At 39.0% G+C, this 16,742-nt stretch overlaps 3 protein-coding genes across 3 annotated transcripts; 2 read left to right on the top strand and 1 right to left on the bottom strand.

Annotated features, from left to right (window-relative positions):
* Window position 1: 1 nt before the first annotated feature.
* On the top strand, window positions 2-2,062 carry LOC134189565 (cysteine-rich hydrophobic domain-containing protein 2-like). Its single transcript, XM_062657877.1, has 5 exons — window positions 2-129; window positions 205-259; window positions 1,438-1,593; window positions 1,667-1,783; window positions 1,842-2,062. Exons 1-5 carry the CDS (start codon window positions 20-22, stop codon window positions 1,890-1,892), a joined length of 489 nt encoding a protein of 162 aa, XP_062513861.1. The 5' UTR covers window positions 2-19; the 3' UTR covers window positions 1,893-2,062.
* Window positions 2,063-6,042: 3,980 nt separating this feature from the next.
* Window positions 6,043-14,181, top strand: LOC134189563 (uncharacterized). Its single transcript, XM_062657875.1, has 5 exons — window positions 6,043-6,878; window positions 9,471-9,640; window positions 10,275-10,373; window positions 10,461-10,852; window positions 14,046-14,181. Exons 2-5 carry the CDS (start codon window positions 9,475-9,477, stop codon window positions 14,121-14,123), a joined length of 735 nt encoding a protein of 244 aa, XP_062513859.1. The 5' UTR covers window positions 6,043-6,878; window positions 9,471-9,474; the 3' UTR covers window positions 14,124-14,181.
* LOC134189564 (zinc finger matrin-type protein 2-like) lies at window positions 14,062-16,678 on the bottom strand. Its single transcript, XM_062657876.1, has 8 exons — window positions 16,610-16,678; window positions 16,457-16,550; window positions 16,345-16,400; window positions 16,045-16,115; window positions 15,911-15,984; window positions 15,636-15,752; window positions 15,547-15,581; window positions 14,062-14,361 (listed from the first exon to the last, which is right to left on the bottom strand). The coding sequence occupies exons 1-8, from the start codon at window positions 16,616-16,618 to the stop codon at window positions 14,206-14,208; spliced, it is 612 nt and encodes a 203-aa protein (XP_062513860.1). The 5' UTR covers window positions 16,619-16,678; the 3' UTR covers window positions 14,062-14,205.
* Between the last annotated feature and the right edge of the window lie 64 nt (window positions 16,679-16,742).

Genomic DNA, 16,742 nt, shown 5'->3' on the forward strand with positions numbered 1-16,742 from the left:
AACGTCAAGTCGGCCAGTCATGGGTGACCCTTACGACGAAGGAATAGTAGAAGTAGACGATCCGCCTCATCACGAGATCTCTACACGTCCAGAACCGTTGAGAATACGAGGCGTAGGAAATGTGACGGTGTAGGTCTGACGTCCTATGTAGTCCCATGGTCTTGACCGTTGTGTACACTTCTAAGTGAGATCCTCTGTTTATAGATTTGGTTTGAGCAATCGTTTCAATTCAGAATTTCCGTCACTGCTTGTTGGAAAAGTGAGTTATTGTTGTATCAGCGCCACACACACACACACACACACACACACACACACACACACACACACACACACACACACACACACACACACACACGCCACACACACACACACACACACACGCCACACACACACACACACACACACACACACGCCACACACACACACACACATACACACACACGCCACACACACACACACACACACACACACACACACACACACACACACACACACACACACACACACACACACACACACACACACCTAAAATCCTAAATGTCAGGAGTCACGCTCCCCAGCTGTTAAGCTGGGCCCTGTGCACTACTCAGAGAACTCTGGGTATGCGCTAGCAAACTTCTGGAGCCGGGCTAGACACTCACAGGAGCACCGACTTGTGAAGCCAACTGTGGTGTGAGCACTTGAAGTCTCACCAGGACCCTAGTGGCTGATGCCACGTCACAGCCGATGGCCGCTTAGGACCCCAGTCAATGACCAGGTACTCATTTATACTCCTGAGTCGAGAGAAGCAAATATGTGTTAGTTTCTTGCTTAAGGAAATTATGCCATAGCTTGCCATCACTGTGACTTGAACTTGGCACCCGAAGTCCCACCCGGACCCCAGTGGCTGATGGACTTTGTCGCAGTCAGAGGTCTTTGCCACCTGAGTCAAAGACCAGGAACTTATTCATACTCCTGAGTCAAGAGAGGCAATTGTGTGTAAGTTTCTTGCCCAAGGGAATTATGCCATAGCTCGCCATCACTGTGACTTGGACTTGCAACCCTGCAAGGTTCCAGATGTTTCCATTCTCCAAACGCACTCTCTAACCAATTGAGCCACGTGCGCACACACACACACACACACACAAACAAACAAACACATACAAACAAACACACAAACAAACAAACACACAAACAAACAAACAAACATGCACACATGCAAACACGGACACACACACACACACACACACTCCATGAATCTAGATGGCACGTGTCTGATGATGAGTCATTGCCTTAAACCATCAGACGTGAACTAGGTGCATACAGTTAGTTACCAGGAGTCATTACTGTACAGTAGCTGTTATTTAACTGCCAAAAATGGAAGATAGAAGTCTTTGCAAAGAGGCACCATTGAGGTTTAAAATAGCATCCTATTTAGTATTGTTTGTTGTGTGTAAGGTGGCTTCTGAGGAATTTGAAGCTACTATAGGGAGAATCAACGACTATCTTGGTCACACTGTGCCTTTCAATATCAAGTGGTTGCTGTGTGGTTGTTTATGTTGTTGTTGCACGCTCGGCTGCTCCATGGTGCCAGTTGTTTATCTCAACAAAAGAGTATGTTGAAATTTTTTGTTGGAGACATTCTTCTGGTTTATTAATCTGTTTCAATTTGGTACATAATTAATAGACAAAGATACGATTAGAAAAAGCTTTGGCATGGGAGAACAGTCGGCTGTATCATAAACTGGGAATGCATTGGCGCTTGAGTAAAGAGCAGTGTGCTGATGTAACCATGAAAGAATACGTAAGACTGGTGAACCCACTGAAAGACAGTAACTTGTTATGATGCTGTCATTTTTTAGGTTCTGTTTATTGAGTTTCTTCCTAGGGAAGACATATATCGCCCTGACTGATATGTGAATAGTGAGGTGTCTGAAGGCTGCTGTGTATTTTCTGCACTAAGCAGGTTTTAGTCTGTGTCGTATATACTGACAGAGTTGATCTGTTGTATTTGTGAGAGCACCTTTAATCTATATATGACTGCGTAAAGAAAGAGAAGATATATTGTTTACACAGATGGCAAGACTGTGTGTTGATCTAGTGATGTCTTTGCTTTTATGAAAATCCAGTTTGATTTAGTTAACAGGCTATATGTTACACATTAGTGCAGATGCAGATTGGTGTTTAAGTGTACTCTTTGGTGAGTCATGTTTCTAAATTGATTTAGTGTTGTTGATAGTGATCTTTATCAATTTCAATATTTAAATAAGCAGTCTCTCGTTACACATGTAGACAGGAAATTACACGAGGAATGTTTGATCTGCACTTCAAGCGACTGGTACAAAATATCTGCAGATGCAGCAAATTCTCATATCATCTACAGACTACTCTTTTTGGAATTTTAGTATATTTAGTGTGAAGCTAGGCTTGTCATGATACATGTATGAAGCTAGGCTTGTCATGATGGAGATACAACATGTGACTTGATGCTCTGAATGTAGCTATGCTGTGTACCGGAAATTCTTTAGTAGATGACTGTAGTGCAGGTGTTGATGGACGTTTCTAATTTAGAAAAGATTAGATCTGATGCAAGTCATGGCCCACTTTGAATAGATTTGCTGGTTGATGTGTCATCATCCAGGAACTCATCTTCATGACCCAGCTGGCTATATATAGGAATATTTCAATAGTGGTACATTTGAGGTTATATTCGATAAACATAAGTTGCATTTGAAGCATCACCAGAGGCAATTGATGTTTCGAATCCTGTAACACTTCCTAAACATTTCTTGATTCTGTTGTGATGAGAAGTACAGCAAAGGAGAGTTCAAAGACAAGAGGGAATTTTTTCCTGACGCAAGGAAAAATCAGCAATTGGATTTCTTTATTTGAAACTTAAAATGATGTTTGAAACGTCTAAAGACTTCATAGGTCAAGCCACAATTTGTATAACATTTTTGAATTGCAGTAACAGACACATGACAGCAAATAGGTCTATGGCATCTGGAGAAAGTTAATACTAACATTTGCTCTTCATTTACTAAGAGTAATACAGCATAGAGTAGACTTAGGTATATGGTATCATAGTCTTCTGTTGCTCAACTTCTTTCCTCAACAACATCACTTGTTGTAGAAAGACAATGATACATGTAAATGTTACCATTTGGCTGATGTAGCAGGTTTTGATGGGAAAGTGGTCATTTATTACCTAACTTCTGCAATTTGCCATCATGTTCTTGACAAACAGGAAGCAGAAGTTTGCTGATGCACTTTGGTCACCTTTTCATGCAAACAGGAAATGGGGAGAAGTTGGCTACATGAAGCACTTGCATGTGCATGGCATGAAGTTTGTGGTTGCTTGTTTGCAAGGAAGGCGAAACATCCTGCTTGTTATATGGGTTTTTAAGTTTTATTAATATCCACCTCAAACTTGAAGCTGATATCTACTCTCGAAATCATTTATTAAATAGTAGTTATATGTGGATTATGACTACTTTTAATTAAGTGACATTTGGCAGGATAGCTATTTGCTATTTTAAAATTATGCACTGATTGTTTAAATCCATAAGAAAGTTCAACTGTTGCTCAGATTTTTTGCTTCAGCTGCCTGGTGTGGTGTATGTTGTAGTGTTGTAGATCAGATTTGTGGTGTACAGTTTTGTTGGTGTTCACTCTTTTTTTGGTGTTCTTTGAGGTGAAACTATCACAGTTGCACAACTTTAGAACTACTTTATAAAATAAAATATTGGTGGCAAATATATTTTGGCAAATTGGTGGTTTTATGAGCTGCCACCAATCTAAAATTTGCTAACATTTTGCTGAAGAAAAAATGTGATGTTATGAACTACATTCACCAAGTATTATGGTGTTGTACTAGTGTTATAAGTGGATTCTTGAGAACTAGCACGCTACGGGTATTTACTTCATGGCAGGTTGTTACCTGGTGTAAATCTTTTCTCATATGTGCAGAGCCTTTGGGTTGATATTTTATCAAATCGCTCATAATGGCATACCTTGATTCTGAAGATTAATGTGATAATGTGATTCTAAGATTAATACAAACTTTGCATATATGTCACTCACCAAACTCATTATTCTTTATTTAAACTATGTATAATAATGTCATCTATTAGTTTATATCTTATTACAAGCAGTGTTATATATATATAGCTAAAAGAAAGTGTTTGTCATACCTGATCTTGATTGACAAATTTCCAAAATACATGTATTATTCACACATGATGTTTGTGCTTTATTTCTGTCTTTGCATTTAATAAGTAGCATGATTATTTGAAACCTTGAACCATGTTAATTTGTATTTTAAATCACGCGATGATAATGGTGATATACCTATTTGATATATTTTTGCACTAATTTCAATAATTATGGTATTTTGCACTACAAGTAGAAAGAATGTGATGCAGAAAATGTATTTTTGTGTCTTTCATCATATTTATTCATTAGTGAGATTTCTACTGTTTTATAGGATATCTTTGTACAAATACCATTATGTAATGGTATGGAGTGATTATAGTACGTGAAATTTGTATTTATATAAATTAACAAAATAAAGCATACACTGCTGATATGTTTCATGAATAGAATTTATTTTAGTTTATTTTAGTAACATTTATAGACATTTTAGTAATGTTTATTATTAATGGAACACACTGTACATGGAATGTCTTTGCCAGTCGAAAACTGTTCATGAAATGCTCAGTTATAGCATTTCTGGAAAATGCTATAAACAAAACTCTGCATATATTTTGCTGTGTACCACGAGAATTAGTGTCATATAGCGTGTCATTTGAGATGACCACTATGTAGAGATTCAGAAGAAGCCACAGCAGACGCTCATTATGCCTTTCGTTATGCCATAAAACATAGTCATGGATGGGGTGGGTTTAGGAGAGGTTCTGCATTAGGATTAGACCTTCTGGAGGTCTAACTTTGCAGAGTGTAAGCTCTAGGGAGGTAGTTTCTACCCCAGATGGGGAAGTTGTCTCTATAGTTCTCCTTCTCGTTTTGGGGAGCTGATTTTAGAGCAGCAGCTCTGGCAATGGTTTGCCCTAAAGTGAGAACTCTTCAAGAGATTTTGCTGGCAAAAGATGTCCCCTATGATACTGGTATCTCAAGAAGCTAGACTTTCCTTCTATTGTACCAGCAGGGAGGTAAATATGACAGTAAAGATTTCAATGGAGAAGGAAGTTCAAGAAAATCCCACACGTGAAAATAGTTCAAATGCTATTGGAGGCAGACTGACCAAAAGCTTGGGATTAGGCTGCTGAAAACTATCCTACTTGTGCTGGCACAGTAATGTCAATTGTCCAGATTGCCACAATAGAATCTGCCAATATACTTTATTCAAGAAAAATGCCACATAACTGCTCACTATTAGTTTGTTTTATAGGGTAACTTTCACCAATAGTTTTGTTTTATTGGGTATTGGACACTTAATTAATTGCGTTTGTGAGTTAATCAGGACATTAAGACATTTCTGCTAATGAGAACAAGGATTACAAATCAGAGATATGGCTATTCTTTATGTATAGTTTGACTGACTATGTGTTCAGTATTTATCCTATCTAAGACGTAGTGTAAACCACAATCACATTGTTCCCCTATTCAGAATTAATTCTTATGTGCAATTTCTGATTTAGAATTTTATACAATTAGTGGCAAGTGGCCATGGTGTTTTTCAGCTCTCTGACAGCTACAGCTGTCATACCCATGTGTTTGAGATGTGCCTCTCTAGTCACTGTATATTCTAAACAGATAACAGAAGTTACCTACACCAGTCAACTCACTCTGGCCTAGCTGGACCTAGCTAGATAGTTGAAGTATTGGATTATGAAGTGACCAACTCTTTAACATACAAGTGCAATAGAGTGAAAAGTAGTGAGGCATAGTCAACAAGTAGATTAATTAAAGATATAGGTTAGCTAGCTAGATGCTTTTGCTCTATTTGATGTGTGATTAATTGCATATGCATTTGAACTGTTATAGATATCAGGTCGAGTTGAAATTTTGTGGTTGGTGCTATGCTAATGTTGTGGATGAAAGAAGAGTAGCAGTTGTTCACCGTTCCTGTTGTAGCAGGATGAAAGGGGAGGAAAACTTGGCAGTAAAGTACTTAGTACAATATAGGAGAAACTGCATGCAAACAAGGTTTTGGTTGTGCCCATGAAGTAGGTGGTTGCAGCAGTTCAAGTGATACCTAGCTACCAGACATTGTTTGTTGATTCATTACTCTTGTATGAACCCATTAGTTATCAACCAGTATAGAAATAGAAATTAATTGATGTGAATGTGTGTCTGTACCAAAAGAACTTATTACATGTGGACATCAGCTAATTAATATCATTTTAATCACATTAATATATCTACACATCATTAACACAGGTGCAATAGTGATGTGTCACATATTGCTCAGGAGCACAAAGTTGTAGTTATAATAAGTATAAGCTCAATTAAGGATGGTCTGGTGAGGGAGCTATAAATGCTGCAAAATTAATTTTAAAATAATAGAAATATGTCAAATTACATTTTGTTTTTATTACTTATATGTGAATAGTGTGAAAGAGTGTTATTCAAGAGAAGAAAGATGGGGACAATTTGATATTTCTTTCCTAAAAACTGCTTTGGAAGCTAGGTTTCTCTTCTCTAGGTTAGAGATGCTGTCTTAGAAACTGCGGTTGGGAGATTAAACTACTTTAAGTACCAAGTTTGGTTAGTAACTATTATGTCTTTGTGTGTGTACACAGACATACCATCAGAAATTTGCTGCGTGGGCGGAACCTTTCATGGCCAGACACAACTTGCACTTGTGGTTCTGTTTCTAAGAGAACTGATTCAACTTCTGAGATGTACTGTACACACAAGACTTCTTTTAAAATGTGGTAAGAATTCTTCTAATGATGTGGAGACAAGTAGTCTTTTGGTATCTATGTTTATAGTGCTATCTCGCTCTAGTAATATTTATTTAGTATTTATTGCGTATTTGAATGACTGATGTGTTTACAGTATGAGGGTTCTGTAGCAGTACGGCTATATTGCCTGGTATATTGTTGTCATATTTTATTCAAGTCAATGTGGCTGACTTAATGTAAAAGTTATTACCGCTCTCTCTCTAACAGAAACACAGATGATCTTTAGTGCTATTATGCATCACAGAGAGTCACCGATCAATTGTCTTAACCACATCCAGGATTGTTAAGTAACTTATCTATATTGGTATCTAAATCAGACAACTAAACTTTGTTGTGATCTAGGTTTCTGTGACCATTCTAGGTATGTGCGAGTCACACCGAAGATACTCATTTTTCTTTTTCTGCTATTTGTAGTCACAGAATGCAAGGCAACATTAGATTACATAGCACATGCATATCTGTTATGTTGCCAGTAGAGTATAGAATTGTTTATATCAAAAGTGCAGCATGCATCATATACTGCATAAAACAGTCTTGTCTGTATCATTCTTTAGATACATTTACAAAATGTGCACTTGATATGACAGGGGCGTAACTAGCATTAAAATTTTACCGAGGCAAGTTTTATATCAATAAGGCAATATATTTAGCCTCAAACTACTAGTAGTCTACTACATATATACTTTAATTAATTAATCAAAGTGAACATGGAGCCTCTATAACGACAATTGCCCCAATCGGCGGTGTCCTGTACAATCAAATCTTTGTAAGACATTCTCTCTGCTTACAGCCACGTCTCTATGAATATATAAAAGAGCCACGTGTCTTGCAAGTGCTTCACGTGCCAAGAACGTGCGCTAAAGTTGAGTATCAGAGAGTTTACGCACGCGGTTTCAAATTTGAAAAGAACACGATAGCAGATTTTGTTAGTGCAGAATGTCATATCTTCTGCTCCTAACCTACATGCAGCAAAATTTTTGCAACGCCACACCCTTTTTTTTTACCGAGGCAACTGCCTCGGTTGCCTCATGCCTAGTTACGCCTCTGTATGTTCTAGTATACTTACTCATTGGAAAAAAGAAAACAACCCACAGTGATGGTGTTTACTGACTTTCATCCAAGTGTTAATTAATTATTTAGTGCTTTGCCTGCATTGGTTTACAGCTTTGTAAAGTAAACAGTTGCTCTTCTGCTTTGCAAGGTTGATGTCAATGTTCAGTGTTTTTACTGTAAAAGCAGGGAGTTAGTTTCTTGTGGTAAAATTATACGGAGAATTGGGCATTAGTGAATTATCAGCCTGTCCTACACTCTTAAGGTCTAATAGGAAACAGAGCCAATCAATGCGTCAAGAATCAGTCATAAGACAACCTATGTTTGTCACATGACTTTGGGGCTGTTCCTAGTAATTACACTATGGCCTAACCTAGGGCGCACTTCTTTATTCTCCCACAACCTAATCCGGTTGAGTTTGTGGACATCTACTGGTTTCTTTATCTCCACAACCTAATCCGGTTGAGTTCATCTTAACCCCACAAACTAATCCACCCCCACTGGGTGGAGACTAAAGAAATGTGCCCGTAGTCTGGCGGAGCCAGGCCTCTCCTTTTCTACTTTGGTAGCCCGAAAAGGGGAGGGGCTGGCTACGTGAAACTTTTCCTACTAAATCCATAATATAACTAAAGCTGCATACTGTTTTAGCGTACGCTAGGAGGCGGATAATAGTATGTGGCCACAAAAATGTCGTCTTCCAATAAAATGCGTATTGGTTGTTTGTATAAATCACGTCCACGCCCATGCTGGTTGTTAGACCACGCCTACTTCCCGTAAACCGCAAACCTCCTACTGATCGGATTAACATGATCGGAGAGTACATTATCGGAGGTAACATCATACTATAAGTCATCTAATATATCGATTCTATCAAGTCACCAGTCATTCATTCCTGATATTTCAAAAGTGACCTTACCACATGCACGCAAAGTGCTCTTACTAAAACCCACCCATCAATTCTGCCGTCTAGCCACAACAGTTACAATTAGCAGATTTGTTATTTCCAAGTCCACTAGGCACTAGCGAACTGCGTAGGTCATACAGTGTACGTAAGTTACATGCACGAATTTCGTAGGGTCTGGGAAGTGCCGTTTTGACGTAGATCACGTAAAAATACGTAGGAGTAGCAGCCCCGTGTGTTGTACTGTACCTATTTGCAAAATGCAAACCTCGGCACATTGCTAAAAATTGTTGCGGGGAATTTCCTAATCCGGGCACTAGCTTAGCGGTTTTCAGTCGATCAAATGAGACGAGAACGCCGCCGGCTTTCGCTTGTTAGGAACTGCAAGGTTGTTTTTCTTTAATTAAAGAAACTGCAACTTATTTATTAACTATTAGAATTCAGTATTTTAATTAATTAATCAAGTTTTGACACATTTCATTGCGATAGACGACTTTGCTGTAAGCAAAAGCGTCCTGTTCACTAATTAGCTAAACACTGCAGCCGCAGCCCTATGTTGCAATTCAACTAGAACTTAATTTTTCGGTCTGTTTATGTTAAATTTGTTTTAGAAACATGGAGCGAGCACTTGCATATGGATACGTGAAGTTTTGTCAGCAAGAGAAACCTCGGATAGTGAAATCATGTCCCTACTTGACAGAAACTAAAGTGAAAATGATAATGAAAAAGAAATGGTGCCAGTTGGCGTCAGATGCAAAGCAGGAGTTCCAAACGAAGAAAGGTACAAGTGCGGTAGTTGTCTGTTTGATTGATTAAATATAATTTGTGCTGTCAGTAAATTTAAATATGCATCGACAAGTTGATACTCTGTGATGGAGTGACTTACATGTATTAGCAACAAAGTTCTTAATTAACTTAAGTGTACACTGAAACCTTGTAACTATACGCTTTTAAGTGAAGAAGGTTAGCATCTTTGGTCATACAACAGTCTAGAAGTAGCATCTTACCAGACCCACTCGTGCTAGACTTTAAGTGTTAGTAGTGGTGCCCAGATCCCCTCTAGAACAAGCTTGGTGTGGGCATGTACTTTGATGGAAACTTAGTAACAGTTCATCAATCAAACTACAAGGGCGCTACAAGGGTGTTGCTCATACACTACTAAGAACATTTAAGATTCTTAGTTCTAATACTCACATGGCGTCTTGAATAAGTTCAAATGTCAGATTTATGGATTTGGAACTTGTATTTAAAAGTGGTGGTGGTGGTGGTACTGCATGGTGTGTGTGTGTGTGTGTGTGTGTGTGTGTGTGTGTGTGTGTGTGTGTGTGTGTGTGTGTGTGTGTGTGTGTGTGTGTGTGTGTTGCTCATTGAGTCAGTGCTTTCAACTGCACTATAGCTTAATGATCATGTTCTAGATGACCGGATGACATGCAGTCAAGGTGACAAGTTTTCAGTGTATGACTTTACTGATGAATTAGAGATGACAAGAAAACAGACAACAAGACCAAGGATGGGTAAGTGTAGCCATGCCCTTAATAGAAGTTCTCAGATTAATTAAACATTCTTTCCATTTCCACTGTGTTTATGGTTGCTTATTACAGCAGACTCTCACGGTAGTCATAAGGGCAATGGTGTGAACTCCTGCGAAGTAATCACTATCAGTAGTGACGAGTCTGATGAGAGCTCTAATGGTGAGGGACTCATGCACTCTGAAAAAATTCAAAGTTTTCAAAGAAATGGGGATGGAAGTAAGGAACTGTCAGTATTTTCCCATACTCTTACAACCAAATGCAGAGGAAAGAGAAAACTAATGGGTAGATGGTGGACTACACGACTTGGCAGCATGAATAAACGCAAACAGAAAGTGCATGCAAAAGAAGATAAGGTAGATCCAACTGCTGCATGGAGACAACTGTGGGATCATGAATACAAAGAAGCCAACGAGAGAAATAAGATGACATTGACCAATCAAAAACCTAATGATGTTGCAATGGTGAGAATCGTTTAATGTTTGTGATAGTGTGAGAAATAGCGTAGAATAAATCACATACATTATATGCACATACTAACTAACCAATAGCCAGTTGAATGACTACAAAACTGACCAGCCAAGCAACTGACTGACTGAGTGACTAGCAGCAGGTGATGTGGAACAAATGGACTAAGAGATCATCAGTCTGACTGTCACACTACTGGCTACAAGAAGCATCTCAGTGTGGTATAGATTGAGTTGTTCCTTTGCAGCAACAGTTGGTACACATAAAAGATCCAACTTAACCCTCATACCATGCAGTACCAAATCACTGGATCGATAGAGTTGAAGCTAACCAGTTGGTCTCAAGCCACTCCAACTTACAACAAGCTCGTCTAAATGGATACATTGTATATCCAATACAAAAGAGCAATGAAATATATAAGTATGAAGTTATTGCCTGATGAGAAAGAGTAGAGAGAGAGGGGGGGATGATATATTTCTTCTAAGAAACAGGAGACAAATAGTTAGACACAGACACAGTAATGTGTTTGATCAGATTACTGGCCAGTCACAAGAGACAAAACAATTTCAAAGCTGTGGTTAAATTTGCTTAGGTTTCATTAGACAAAAGACTGTGATTACAAGTCCATTTTATAACTGGTACACTACAGCCACATCCAACTGTAACATTAATTGGCCAGTGCCATGGTTTACTAATTAATTGAGCAGCAACAAATACTTAGTTTCATTAATATAATTCAACCTCAGTGCAGTACTAAGGAAACCTAACCTAAATGATGTGAGTGCACTCAATCAACTAGATTTTGCATAATTAAAGCCTCAGAGGGTTAGCCAAGTATATGACGTAGGGTTTAATTGCTAGTACATACCCTATTAGGTAAGTGCACGTGCAGCCATTTCACTTGCAAGTTCTAATAGCACAAGGTAAACTCACTGTAAGTGGAAATTGCTAGGCTACTTCAGAACACTATCCAGATATCAGTTATGTGGTGAATTAAACCTTCAGATCTTTCAGAAAGGCCCAGTAAAGATTTCCTTATGAATCCATATCGTCAGTTCTGGTTCTAGATAGTCTCTCATGCATCAGAATAGAGAAGTGTGCTGGATCATTTCATCCATCCCTGCCCATCTATGGTGGGTTGCCAAAAGTCTTAGTATAGGATACACAAACACCAAGGTTTGCATATTTCGTATGCATTCCTTGAAGTTCAAGAAGACTAGGACTCCTTCTCAGCTACTATGTCACGACGAAGAGAACTCACCACTGAAGAGCAATCAGAGAGAGTCGGCATGGTGAAGGCAGGGATGACAATGTCAGCTGCAGTGACAATGAGTGGCAAACATACTAAGAAGTACAAAGCAACTGGACCAGTGGCCAACAAGGCTAGGACTGGAAGACTTTGGAAAGCAATGCGTTGGGAACTGCGCACCTGCAAAAAAATTGTCAGGGAAAGCAGGAGATCTTCTTGCAAGGTCATCTCACAGAAATGGAGCCAATTGTTTCAAAACACTTAGCCATAGAACAACTAGAAGAAGACTGAAAGAACTGGAATATAGAGGACGAGCAGCTCGAAAGAAACCTTTCATTAGCAACACCAACAAAGGAAGAGAGTACAGTGGGTCCACGAGCACAAAGGCATGACCGTGGAGGAGTTGGGAAATATTGCCTTTACTGCCGAAAGCAAGATTACGCTAAATCGAAGAGATGGCCAAGTGTAATATGTATGTATGGAGGAAATCTACTGAAGAGTGGTTGCTGATGTGCACGGATGGAACTGTCCAACAAGGCACATCATGGATGATTTGGGGAGCGATCTCAAGTGACGGTGTTGGGCCTCTTGTTTCACTAAAGGTGGTGTAAAGGAACAAAGATACATCTCTCAATGAACATTTTCTCCCTCTAGTTAGGACACGAGATGGTAAATGAAGCCAACATTTCTGCCCGATGACAATGCAGCTGCCCACTGTGCAAAGACTGTTACCAAATGGAAAGAGGATCCGGTCTCAATTTGATAGAAAACCTTTGGGCAGTGTCGCAGCAGAACTCCAGATCCATCCAATAAGGAAGAATTGAAAGAAACAATCACATTCGAGTGGCAAAAACTACGACTGGAACTAATTCAAAACTTAGTGACATCCACGAAAGCAGAATTGCTGCTGTAAACAAAGCAAAGGAATCTCCTTCTAAGTATTAGTACAGCATATTGGATATGGCTAGATTCCTATTCATTGTTGGTTTTACATACAGGGAAAGAAAGACTCTTCTAGGAACCATAAGTGCCCTGGCAACCCACATATATATAACAGCACCTACACTAGAATCGAGAATAGTGGATCCACGACACTCTGGATATCCAGTATTGACCAAAACACACTACTACTACTACTACTACTACTACTACTACTACTACTACTACTACTACAGTAGAATCTATGCAATGAGTGAAAGCAAGGAGTCTAAGTGATTATACAAGCATAATTGAAAGAAATACAGCAGGTCCACACCTAGTCAAGGTCAATTAATGAACACACTGGAAACACTTGGCAACCCTCTATTTGGTCAACATTTCATTAGTGAAATCACATATTCAGGTAATGGCAAGGAGTGCATCTACATCCAATACAGTCACAATTGTGAATGGGTCAGAATATATTGTAACCACTGCCAAAATGTTGCTTTCAGTGTTTAGCAGTATGGGTCAACAATTTGACTCTGATTTTGTCCAAAAATTAGAAAAGTACCTTAAAACGATTGTCCAGAGTCTGTCATACTGAATGTTGTTCTATACCTTGGACCAATGGCAGAGAAGACGGAATAAACAAGAAAGACTACACCATTATTACCTTCACCTAAGAGAGTCTTCACGGTACGAAACAAAGATGTTTTCATAGTAATAATGCAATAATTTATATTGTTAACCTCACTTTAAAATTTCACTTGTGACCAATGACATGTCATGTGATGCAGTAAACAATACATGTAACTACCACTGCTCATCTCTGTTTGTAAATTCTCTTGTTTCACTTCGTGTTTATCTCCTTTCTCATCAGTGCATCTACTCATCAGTACCTTATGATGCATTGCTTAGAACTATACCTCTATCTGAAATTGACACTTTCTCACTGCTAATCATCTGTACATACAGTTTAGATTGCCAGTTCATATCTTTAATATGTTTTCTGGTTGCAGGCACATGAAATGAAGCATTCTCTATTTGAAAAGTACAATGAATGTTATCAGCTTTTTTCTCCAGTAATGCACTCATAGATCACAAGAAGCCCACAAAGCTTGGACACGGACGTCATGTTCTAACTTACTGTGTGCATAGCCTATTGTATTATTTTGTCACCTACTTTGCTTTTGTTTTAGTACTGAAACCATCAAATCCCATCACAGATACCATTGCAGGATCTAGTCCACCAAGGTCTTCATCATCTTCATCTTCTCGTCTTCGTCGTTTTCTTTCTTTACGTCTTTCACGGCGATCTGATCTTTGATGTTCCTCCTACATTAATTAAAGAGTTCCATGAGAGGGAGACAGCTGTGTGTGTGTGTGTGTGTGTGTGTGTGTGTGTGTGTGTGTGTGTGTGTGTGTGTGTGTGTGTGTGGTCGGTGTGTGTGTGTGGTCGGTGTGTGTGTGTGGTCGGTGTGTGATATCAGTCGATTAATGGTCATTTCCTTGAGAATGTGTCTGAATTTTGCTGTCTGGGTAGTATTGTGACTAGCTCAGGAGACTGTCATTCTGATGTTATTGAGAGAATTCAGCAAGCCAGCAAAACCTTTGCAATTTGGAACAAAAGAGTATTGTATGTGCTAACAATGGGCTGAATAAAAAGAGTGAAACTCGAACTACAAGTAGTCACATGTCATCAGGCATGATGATATTTATCCAGCTCATGACAAACATTCAAAGACAATAACATGTGAAAGACACAAGTGTGACGTAATTTGGTACCATGAAAGTCAGTGTTTCACCTAACTCTGACTCTCATCATCCAGACTCTGATCCAGTCTGAAAGCAAACATTATGTTTGGTACAATGTAGTCATGCCAACACAGACAGGCACAAACAGGTTAGGCTCTGGAATTCATAAGCATTACATGTCTGTTAGCCTGCAAATGCATATCAACCACACACAAACAGTCCATGCTACTGTATATAACCACTGAACATGAACCATGGCAAGTTCCTTAACTGCTGCTAAAGTAATCAATGGACACAAGCAATCCATTGGACATACTGTCGCTAGCATCGTCGAAGTGTCCACTCCAGTACAGTACATGAACAAAACACACCAAAACACAGACAGATACAGAATGATATCCATAAAGACAGACAGACATACAGACTGACAGGACAGGTTGTCACATTTACAATCCTAACCCAAATCTTCCAGCCATACACTTACTGAAAGGCATAACTTTGGTTTTCTATGTTTATCAATATTGATACTATTAGTGGGAATCAACAGTGGCATTGCATCTTGCAAGATGACCGACAGAAGACGACTTAGTTACAGTTGGATTTTAGCAGTTGACAGTGAAATGAACTCAGCTTTCCTTGCTAATGCACTAAACTTCATTTTCAAATAAATGAATATGAAAGCTACACAGACATGCAGATGGACAACAAAACAGACACAGAAGCAGATGCACTATGATCATTCCAGCATTTATACTTATGACCTACTTCTTCTCTTCTGGCACTTGCTACTGCTTCGATATCTATACAAGACACAATAAAAGCAGTTCCCTATCAATCTACCTCTTCTACTCTACCGTATTCTCTGACTTCTTTTTTCTCTTGAGACTTTCTTTTGTGCATCTCAAAGCGTGCCCTTACTTGCTCAACAGTCGAACGTTCAACCTTCATTGACATGCCCATGTTTCTCTGATCTATAACACGAGTACACTTGTACACCAATGAAACATGCCCACAACGTAACACGGTCACTTAGTATGACAACATGATTAAATAAACCAGCTCTACTCTTCAGACAAACAATAAATTGATGGATGGACAAAAACTATCGTCCATACTGTTTCCAACTCACGTTTTCTTCCATTGATGTGATCCAGAAAGTTTATTGAATCCTTCACCACACAGTCACACACATTACAGTAGAAACTAAAGAACACACATCACATATTTTGATCAATCAATAATTTGTGCATTCAGGCATGCAACCCTCCGGCTTGAGCTGAAGGTGTTGTTTTATTGACTACTATCGACTTCCCCACGCTTGAATCAAGATCAACCTACCGAGCACAACAAAACTGTTGCTCTATAGTAAACTCGACGTCTAGAATATCGATCATCAATGGATGGATGGATGGACACACACACACACACGCACGCACGCACGCACGCACGCACGCACACACACACACACACACACACAAACACACACACACACACACACACACACACACACACACACACACACACACACACACACACACACACACACACACACACACAACGTACATCATATTCTCTTGGTTTCAACAATTCCCTTTTTCCTGCTTCAGGTCTTCTAACGACTACAGTACGAAATACGCCATTACAGCAAATTGAATCTGTCTCGTGTCTGCATTACATTTGTCTTCGTCTTCTTGAAACGCTCTTTCTTTCGCGCGCTTCTCATACTTCTCTTTGTCCCACGTACGACGAAATTGGTTAGGATCTTTTTTCTGTAATCAAACATTTAGTGTCTACCCATTTACTGTACATACTGTACTGAAGAAGATACCTCCATCATAATTCGGTTGAAATCAACTCAAGGCTGAGGTAATTAATTCCGAGATTTCATTTAACAATTGTCTATTATTATTAACTTAATATTTTGTTAAAATAGTAAGTAACACATTAGTTTGCTAGTCTGT

Source organism: Corticium candelabrum, chromosome 14, assembly GCF_963422355.1.
Source record: "Corticium candelabrum chromosome 14, ooCorCand1.1, whole genome shotgun sequence".
Lineage (NCBI taxonomy): Eukaryota > Metazoa > Porifera > Homoscleromorpha > Homosclerophorida > Plakinidae > Corticium > Corticium candelabrum.